Source organism: Lutjanus erythropterus, chromosome 4 (assembly GCF_056507025.1).
Source record: "Lutjanus erythropterus isolate fLutEry1 chromosome 4, fLutEry1.hap2, whole genome shotgun sequence".
Classification (NCBI taxonomy): Eukaryota; Metazoa; Chordata; class Actinopteri; order Lutjaniformes; family Lutjanidae; genus Lutjanus; species Lutjanus erythropterus.
This window is the reverse complement of record NC_139320.1, coordinates 45,810,219-45,819,828: the sequence shown is the minus strand read 5'-3', so window position 1 is coordinate 45,819,828 and position 9,610 is coordinate 45,810,219. Positions and strand designations below refer to the sequence as shown.

At 38.3% G+C, this 9,610-nt stretch overlaps 2 protein-coding genes across 4 annotated transcripts; one reads left to right on the top strand and one right to left on the bottom strand.

Moving 5' to 3' along the window:
• trappc6bl (trafficking protein particle complex subunit 6B, like) lies at positions 1-2,493 on the bottom strand. Its single transcript, XM_084718143.1, has 6 exons — positions 2,362-2,493; positions 1,980-2,047; positions 1,496-1,613; positions 1,252-1,335; positions 791-884; positions 1-292 (listed from the first exon to the last, which is right to left on the bottom strand). The coding sequence occupies exons 1-6, from the start codon at positions 2,455-2,457 to the stop codon at positions 261-263; spliced, it is 492 nt and encodes a 163-aa protein (XP_084574269.1). The 5' UTR covers positions 2,458-2,493; the 3' UTR covers positions 1-260.
• bloc1s3 (biogenesis of lysosomal organelles complex-1, subunit 3) lies at positions 2,383-7,359 on the top strand. Of its 3 annotated transcripts, none has more exons than XM_084718141.1 (5): positions 2,383-2,476; positions 3,890-4,005; positions 4,158-4,344; positions 4,770-4,870; positions 6,794-7,359. In XM_084718141.1, exons 2-5 carry the CDS (start codon positions 3,892-3,894, stop codon positions 6,977-6,979), a joined length of 588 nt encoding a protein of 195 aa, XP_084574267.1. In that variant the 5' UTR covers positions 2,383-2,476; positions 3,890-3,891; the 3' UTR covers positions 6,980-7,359. The 3 variants fall into 3 exon arrangements, with proteins under 3 accessions (XP_084574267.1, XP_084574266.1, XP_084574268.1); XM_084718140.1 differs by lacking the exon at positions 2,383-2,476 and adding an exon at positions 3,359-3,482; XM_084718142.1 differs by lacking the exon at positions 2,383-2,476 and adding an exon at positions 3,539-3,563.
• Positions 7,360-9,610: the final 2,251 nt, after the last annotated feature.

Here is a 9,610-nt window from a genome sequence, read left to right as displayed (position 1 = left end):
CCCTTTATCAAATTCAAGATGCAAACGCAATAAAACAAATCTTGTTCTGTAGCCCTGGATAATAACCCTTTTTGCCCACTCAGGGGTACCTGTTTGTCAGCAGAGTGTGGATGGCCGGTCCTGTTTGACCCAGTTGTGGAAAATCAGGTTGGTGTTCGATTCTCGCTGTGGTTGGACAGGAACTGCTATCCTCTCCTCAGGATTAACAGAACCTCAGGAGGGCCCTGTTCATCAGCACCAGGGTAGCAGAGAGGATCAGGTCACAACTTCTGGATCACCACCTGGAACTTACCTAGAAAGACAGAATGAAGGAGAAGTGACTCATTTGTTTGGACTTTAATAGTGTGTAACTGAGGTTATGATACCTCATGAATCTGACCAACAAATCCTGACCTAACCGACTGAGTTTTGCTACTAAAGAGGCTGAAAATCCAAAAATGAATTGGCTTGAAGTTTTTTAATAGATTTTTGATTACATGTCTGAAATACAGTCTGTAGTTAACACATTCTTAAGAGATTTTCAGGTTTTGTTCTATGACATACGACAGATGTTAATTGGTGAAGATTGTCTTGCTGACAAAACTTGAACGTGTCAAACTTTTGTTCACCATGGAGCTTATTTTCTATAAAATACATGTCCAAGCTGGCCTACAGATATACATCATCCCTGCAGCACTCTGCAGGAAACCAATGAGCATGATAGGTTGCCTTTCTCTTTCCTACAATAACAAGAATAAAAATAAATGAAAGAGAAAGAAGAAACACGGGTTGCTATTCTGATAGTACTTACAGGATGGCATAACAGAGACCTCAGCTGTCACCACACTGTCCAGACCGAGGTTAGACAGAGCTCCTCTCACCACGCCACACGAAAAAGCAAGGTACTGAAAGTAAACATACACACACACATTTGCATTAGCTTCAATTAATTAATTAATAATTCTGTAAAACAACAACAGCTTTTTATTTTTAGTGTCATTGGAGAAAACTACACTTCTGCTCTTCCTCTTGGCTCGCTTTTCAGCCCTTATGAAAATGCGGCCCATGACAGAAGACTTTGGCCAATCACAGGCCAGTAAAATAGTTGATCGTTGTCTCAGAAAACAAGTATTTCACGACCCGGTAATGAGACTCAACAATGAACTTTGAATTTCTCCAGAATCACTTTCTGCACCTTTTGTCTAGTTGATCCCCAGGTGATGGCAGTAGGAATGTATTTTTTTGTGTGTGTGTGTGAAAGTGTATACTAACCTTAGGAGCCTGGTCCAGGTATTGTTTTCCATTGGAGAGCTGAGTCAGCAGAGAAAACTTGTTGTCTTGCAGAACATAGGTACCCTATGTAAAGAATAAACTCATGTATAGTATCAACCAATAATAATAATGATAATACATTTTAACATGCAATGAAAATGCTTTTGTGTATTTTTTCTTAATTTACCACAACATTTCATATAATTGAGTGAGTGACAGCAATCAAGCTACATATTCATTTTACCTGGTGATTTGTTCTGAGGTTGTCAACCTGCCTCCTGAACACTTTTGTCCAGAAGTCTTTACAGATGAACTTCATTACATCTAACTCATCCTTGAAGCTGGGAGAGTCCCGGGTCAACCTAGACAGAGCAAACATTAACACAGAACATTTAAAAGGTATAATATGCAATATTTTCCTATTAAACAATGTACAGGCTCATACATGATCCCTTTCGACCATCACTTATGACCCGCTGGAAATGTGTGGTGGTGACTGTATCTATAGAAACCCTGTCATCTGACTGTATTTTCTTTATTTTCTCATTATTTTGCTGTGTTCAGGATGCTTCACCAACCCAAAACGTCGGTATCTGGTGTCAGAATCATGAGACACAACAATCAGCTATCTTTCTGGAGCATTTAGGAACAGCTCAGACAAATCCTACTGATTCTACCTTTAACATAAGGGAGGCTGTATGTCATACAGTATATACTGTTGCACATACCTCTCAATAAGTCCTTGTCCCACCCTGAAGCCCATGCCTTCAAGGATAGAAACACAGGCAGCTCTGTCCTGAAGGGAAGAAATTCAAGTTCATTTTGTAGTTGATAGACAAACAGATAGATAGATAGATAGATAGATAGATAGATAGATAGATAGATAGACAGACAAATACAATTAAATATCGTGTGAGGCTATTTAAGAACAAGAATTACATCAAAAATCTAGACACTATAAGACACAGAACACTGATTAGCTGGAGTGATTAACACTACATAGTGAAAGCTGTCCGTCAAGGTGATTCCAGACCACAGTGTAACCCAATGCTCAGGTTGTTTCTGAATACTAAGTGTCAGTTGATTGATTCATGCCTTTATAAAACACACCTTGTTGTCCAGCTCTCCTTTACTGGATTGCTGCTCCGTGTAAACATGTGACACGATCTCCATATGGAGAAAATCAAACAGAGACTCGTCTGCCATTCCTGACAAACACACAAAGGTAACATTATTCAGCCAGGTATACTACTTAGTTTAACAGTTTCTCCTCACCTAGTTAGCTTGGGTAGTAAAGTTAATTGTGAAAACCCCTTACAGAAGCTAGCTACATGGTTAGCAACAGAATGCTGGTTAGCTAGTGTTGTTTCCTAGTAACATTGCCCAAGCCGTGATAACGCTAACTAGTTTTTTCAATATCTTGGTATATGAGAGAGAATGAGGACAAAGCAAGGCATGTATGTATGATATAGCTTGCAGTTAATCTAAATAAAGACATAAAGAGCCGTAAAATCTACTGTACCTGTCAAATAACTGTAGGCTACGCGAAGTAAACAGTTGCGCTCGATATAAATGCCGGGTACTCCTCAGGATTCAGTTAGGCGGAGTTAGCGGGAGCCAAGCCCTAGAATATCGTGAAAAAGTACCCGTCAACTGTGGGTTACATGTTCATCAATAAACGAGGACAAGAAAAACTAGAATACATCCAGTATTCTGGAATACATCTCAAGTGATGGATGCCATAAACATCATAACTTAAAGTTAAAGCCCATACCGTTAAAATCCGCACTACGCCGGTTACATTTACAAACACACTCTTGAATTTGGCGCACGTCTTCCAATCGCGTTATGAAACGTCACTTATCATGTGACATATCTCTCAGATCGGATTGGATGTTGGAAAACAAGCCACTGCTGTGTCAAGAACTAGAAAGGAACCTCAGACCCACGAAAGATCTCGCGAGAGTGATCATTTTAACCCAAACCATGATCTTTTCCGAACCCCTACCAACTGTTTTCTGTCTTTAAACCTATCGAGATTTTAACCACGGTGCTGTCACATTACAAAACAAAATCTTTTGTATTAGTATATAATGAACGAAGGAAGGAAATGAAGGAAGAGTACAAATCTCGCGATACTTTCTCATGTCAAGGGTTGCCTTTTAGACCATAGATGTACTAGGCACTTCCTGACTGCTCATGTGATTTGTGTTTTTGACACCACAGAGAAGGTTTGACATTTCTTGCATTTTTTAACCGTCTATTTTAACATTTAGCTTGTTGCTAAAATTACTTTATAGATTCCCGCATAGGTAAACGTCTGTTTTCTGCATCAGCTATCGTTATTTACGTACAGTACCAATATACAAGTTGTTTCCATGTAACGTTAGCAAGAGAATATCTATATATGCTGTAACTCTCAGTTGTTTTAAAAAAATGTCTTGTTTTATCCTGTTTTTCTATTGAATTCCTTTAATGGCATTTAAATGCCCTTTGTATTACTAAATGTTCCTCTTAAAATGTGCCTTTTATGTGTTATGTTATTAAATGTATGGTGCAAATAACAAAGTTTCGTTTTGTTTGTGTGTGTGTGTGTGTGTGTGTGTGTGTGTGTGTGTGTGTGTGCACATGCGCACAGTCATGTCCAGCAGGTACCAGATAGTGGTGCAGGGTGAGGCCTCTGAGACAGACTCTGATGATGAGGTCTACATCACCTCCATGCCTCCCCCCCAAACTGCCACAGCTGGAGTCAAGGTTGTCTTGCAGGCCTGCGCCTGTGTGTATTAATGTCTGTGTTGAGAGTGACTGAAAGAACAAAATGTGTGTTCATAATGATCAGCTAATGTCTCCAGCCCACCTGTCATGACCCTGCTATCTGCCTTGTCTGTGATCCTGGATGCTGTCAGGTTCCTGGGGAGGCATCTGAAACAGACAGTGAGGATGAGGAGCAGCAGGCAGACCGAGCGTCCACAGTGAGCCAGGAGAGCGCCCAGATACTCAGGAGAGACCTTCCTCCTCTTATAGTAGTCAGAGACCATCCTACCATACAGTCCATAGTGGAAGACAGACCAAGCCCCACACACAGACCATATGGTGAGGAATGCTGGTCATAAGTACAACAATAAATGTAGCCACGAGCATCAATTTGGCATTGATAGAGTCAACATCAAAAAAATAGACATCACTAATAAGCAAAACATACATCATGGCAGACCTTTATGGTCCAAGAGGCTTTTTTGTAGATCACATTGAGCTGGACTTTTGTACTTTTGTACTTTTTGTACTTATCATCTTAAAATATATTAAGTAAAAAAACGATATGGTAGGTATGGTAGTTGTAATGACAAATATTTTTTTGGACAATTGTAGTTTATGCTGAGGCATGTTAGTCTTGAGCATTTTTTTATGCTATATGACATTAATAGTCAGGGTGGCTTTGAAGAAATGCATAAATTAACAATGAGCAGTGACCAGTCTGGTTTGATTTCAGTCATTCCTGTGTGTATTTCTGTTTCCAGGTGAGACCCTTTTACAACAGAAGCTGCAGGAATCTAACTGCCGGCTGTACTCTGACGTGGGCCAGACACTACGGCAGGTTTATGGCAGTGCCAGTAGAGAGGTACACAGATGTGTTCGTCTCAGGACACGTCTCATCAAATATTTAAAGCTGCTACAAGGAACTTCAATATTTTGTTGATTTTGGAACCCCTGTGGACAAAAGTGGTGATGTTTCCACTGTAATAACCAGATACTACAACATCAGAACTAAAATTCTTTTGAAATTGCTGCTTCTTTTTAACTGGCAAACCTACCACTCACTGTAACTTAATCTGAGAAAATGTAAACACAGGCTTGTTTCATCTGATTTCACATTGAATCCAACCCAGTGCCAGAGGTTAAGAATAACTATAAAGAAATAAGTGACCTTTTGGCGGATGTTCTTGTTAACATACATAGGCCATATAAAGCATCAGTAAGAAATTAAGACTGTTTCTTAACCAGTTAAAAAGTCTTTGTAGTAGCTTTAAAGTAGGCATAAATGTCAAACTGCCCTTTATACTGCACCATTACTATGACACTCCCTAAAAACTTGGTATTTCACCTGGATGGGCATGGTGAGCAGGATGTAGCAGTGCATGCTTTGATGAGATGGTGACTGGCAGTTTATTTACTGCATGTCAAGTAGGAAAGCATACAGAATATACTGTTTATGTTTTCCTATAATTTGTATATTTGATCTCACACCTATGTACAGTATATGGAAATTTATAGTCTGTTTTTTGCAAGAGACTAACTTACATTGAGATCTGAATACAGGTGTTGAATAGACATAATTTAGTCAATTAGTTATTTGAATATCTGCAGGGAAAGTCTAGTCACTGTTGCTGTCAGGCCAGCAGTATAAGAATAAAAATAAGTTTTCCCCATTTGCCCAGTCAGACAAGTGTGTCACAAAACTGCTTGCCCAAAGTCAGCTTTTGCTTGCCTCTATAATAATTGTTTTACTTATTAGAGGATATTAAATAACATCAGCAAGTAAAGTTCAGTGACATCAGGAGCTACAACCTCTATAAAATGTCAGAAAATAGCAAAAAATGTCCATCCCAGTTTCAAGACCAAAGTGATGCCTTTAAATGTCTTGTTTTGTCTGTTATCTAAAAAGTGACAAGACAACCAATGAGAACACACCACACACACACACACACACACACACACACACACACACACACACACACACACACACACACACACACGCACACACACACACACACACACACACACGACAGTCTGTGTAAAGCAGGACGTCAGGCACCACTTCTGGGTGTGAAATGCCAAGTTTTTAGGAAGTCCACCATAAGTACAGAGCCCACTGCACTGAATGGGAATAATTGAACACTAAACTTTTTGCTCTGTACAAGAAAAGAATCAGAATAATGTTGCATAGAACTAAAAAAGATGCTCTAATGCAAACATGTAGCCTCCAGGATTGTTCTGACAAAGTAAGCTTATGATAATGTCAAATGCATGAAGTTAGAAAGGATAGAAATCACATGCCAGTCATGAAGAGGCACATGGAAAATGATAATACATTTGTCTCTTGCAACTATGAATTGAAATGAATAATTTCCCTCACATTAAAAGGACAATTCACCCTAAAATCAAAAATGCATAGAAAAAAACTAGTTCCAACATGAAGCTGCTCACAACAAACTCTGTGGATTATCTTGAGTAACTGAATCATGATTTCTTGAGAGAGTTATTACTTTAGAGTTTTTTAAATGTACTTTTTTGGCACCATGAGCAGCAGACGTCTCCACAGCTGATATCCCCAAAACTTGACAGTCCCAACTCACACCAAGCTAACACCAAACTGTGAATAATTAGCACACCAGGTAAGAAGAAAATATGTATTTCTGCTTTTGTGGTGAACTGTCCCTTTAACAACAATCTTGTCACAGCTTTAGATGTGTTTGAAATTTGCTTAATTTCAGTAGTTGTTTTTGTGGCTGCAGTCGTTTGACTCTGATTGTTTCTGTGAAAGGTGCAAAGCGCCACAGCTCAGCTGAACGCTTCGCAGAGCGCCATCATCAACGCCTCCCACAGCATCAGATTAATCCTGGATGACCTGAAGGCTGTGTCCGAGAAGATTGACATCATCACCAGCTGTCAAATACTCCCTGATATCAACATCAATAATCCAAATAATTATACTGCTCCTGTACCTTAAAGAAACAGAGGTTTTACAATATACATATTATTATCACTGTGGCTGTATTTTCTTTGAATATCAGAGAGTAGGAGTCAAACTGGAAAGAATGGCATGTTAGCTTTGCTTCAGTGTTTACATTTACACAATTTCTGTGCACATGAACAAATTACTAGTCACTAGTATTTATGTATTTATCTGTCAGGATTCTCTGTCCCGTGTCTGGAGCTCAGAGGACATATCTGTAATGACTAGGAGTCAAAAAAGATTTGAAATGTTCTGTCATCTCATGTTTGATGTACATGTTATGTAGGAATCTGTTGACATATCTGGTGTTTTTTCTGCAGTTCTATGTAAATATTAGTGTAAAAAACATAATCCATTAAACTATTTTTAACTGATTTTATAGGTCACATCCTTTTCTCTATTTCAGTCTCTCCTAATTAATTAAAATCAAAGGTGGCCTGTTCCAGGGAGAAAAAAAACACAGCACTCTATTCTGAGTGTTTGAAGTAAACTTATTAAAAAGCTTCAGTATTACAAGTGCTTTTTTGGAGCTCAAACTCAATCAAAAGAACAAGCACATAATTAAAAAATATTAAAATGCACAGAGTGTTGATAAATGTCAGTAACACTGACATGTGTTCCTTTCAGTGCCCATGATAAAATCAAAAAATGTTAATAATAAAACACTGAATCAGTTCATTGCACAGGGGACTGTTATGACTGGTAGAACTCGCAGGAAGCAGTGATGATCGGTCAGATTTGTAGAAAAGTTGCAGAGTTTGAATAATATTGCAGAGTCACACAGAATTCACAGGGATTGTTTAAATTTGCGTGAATTGTTGCGATTGCAACTTCCTTAATGGACTGCTATTTGCCATTTTCTTGTCCAAGAAATCAGACTTGTGAAAGTTTCACACTATAATTTCTTAAAATTTCTTTTTCCTCCTGTGTGCAAACTAAATTGTCAAATAAATGTAACTCTATCATATGAACTGGTCTTGCTGAATGTTTTTTAGTGAATTGGTTGATATCCAGACATGTCCATGGCTGCTGCCCTGACGGTTCGTTGATGAGGCTTTGAATGAAAGTAAATTCAAACAATTGTGAAGAATTTCATAATAAATGTAGATTTATTTAGGTCTGCATCGTGTTGTACAAAAAGCATGCTGTCCCTTTCCTCTGGTTGTCCCTCCAGCCATCCGTCGATAAGGTGATGTCCCATGTGTCCATCCGATCCATCAGTCAGCGTCTTCATCATAAATCTTTCCACACAGTCTGTGTGTAGGGATGTTAGATGGGTGTGTAGATGTAGACTAACACCACGACCAGCAGGTTGAGAACTGTGCCCACAATACCCACAATGCCAAGCATGTTGCCGGGGTCCACCCTGCATCTGGTCAGCTCGGGAAGCATGTTGACGACATCGGCCACCTTTGAGAGACAAAGACTGTGTGTGACTGTTACATTCAGTCATGTTATTTAACTTGTTAACTTACCAACCTTCCTGATTTTCCCAGGAGACTCCGGTTTTTCATTGCCCTCTCCCTGTTTCCTCCTGGGATCACAATTCTCCTGGATTTCTCGTGATTCCTGCCAAATTTTCACTTCTTTTTTTTTTAGTTTTCATTATCACAACCTGTTTCTGACATTGCAGTGTGTATAAGCCCAATACTTTATCTTAAAGTGTACTGTTTCCACCCAGTAGTAGCAGTAAAATTATTTTGGTCCTCTATCATGGGTGATGTACAGTGGAATGAAGATTGTTGTATTCAAAATAAATATTGAATTAATAATAAAACAAGTTAAAGAAGAATTCTAAAGAATTAAGGTAAATAGACATGATTCTTACAGGTGAAAACATTTGAATTTTAATGTAATGTTTTCAAGTTTTAAAAAGTGCTTGGATTTTGGATGAAGTACTTGAAACGGCTTGAAATGATAATTTCATTACTTTCATTATAAATCTCTATCTGACTGAATAGTGGATGTCACTCTTCTGTAGAATTGTATCACAAAACCTAATTTTGATTGTCTGTAGCACAATAACATCTGCTTTAAGGGGCGCAAATAATGATTATTTTCATTATCAATTAATCTCAGTCATTTTCTCCATTAATTGATTAGTTGTTTGTTCCATGAAAAGTGGTATTGCCTACCAGTTTCACTGTGATCATTCAAATTTATTCTTGGAAGGATTTGCAAAATCTTTTAAATATAAAATTGGGTACCAAGTTACAGATAAATCCATGTACACACAAAAAAACCTGTACAGACTTTAAATATTTAAAATCATGTATTTTATTTGAACTGTAAAAGGACTCTTAATTAATTTACTTTGGGCCCCTCTGGCATGTACAAAAAAGTTTTTTTTTACTACTGTACCTTTGTTACACAACTTTGTTGTAAATAAAGAAAGTAAAACTGATGAAGAGATACAGTGTGCACAATGAACATGCTCTCGCAGCAGGAATTTTTAGATGAACCGTCAGTGTCTTAGCATGTGTCGACCACCTGATGGCGCCATGGACACAGAAATGACTGCCCACAAAACCTTTCTGTTTCTTCTGGTGTCTGCTGAGCCTATTCTGTTCCATCATTTGCACTTAGTCTGCACACATTTTATGTCCCACATAATTATATATAATA

Coding starts and splice junctions, on each gene's coding strand:
- trappc6bl (XM_084718143.1), bottom strand. CDS start 2,457: ATGGCAGACGAGTCTCTGTTTGATTTTCTCCATATGGAGATCGTGTCA. Junction 2,048..2,361: donor AAGGAGAGCTGGACAACAAG/GTGTGTTTTATA, acceptor TCTTCCCTTCAG/GACAGAGCTGCCTGTGTTTC. Junction 293..790: donor GGTCTCTGTTATGCCATCCT/GTAAGTACTATC, acceptor CTGTCTTTCTAG/GTAAGTTCCAGGTGGTGATC.
- bloc1s3 (XM_084718141.1), top strand. CDS start 3,892: ATGTCCAGCAGGTACCAGATAGTGGTGCAGGGTGAGGCCTCTGAGACA. Junction 4,345..4,769: donor CCCCACACACAGACCATATG/GTGAGGAATGCT, acceptor TTCTGTTTCCAG/GTGAGACCCTTTTACAACAG. Junction 4,871..6,793: donor ATGGCAGTGCCAGTAGAGAG/GTACACAGATGT, acceptor TTTCTGTGAAAG/GTGCAAAGCGCCACAGCTCA.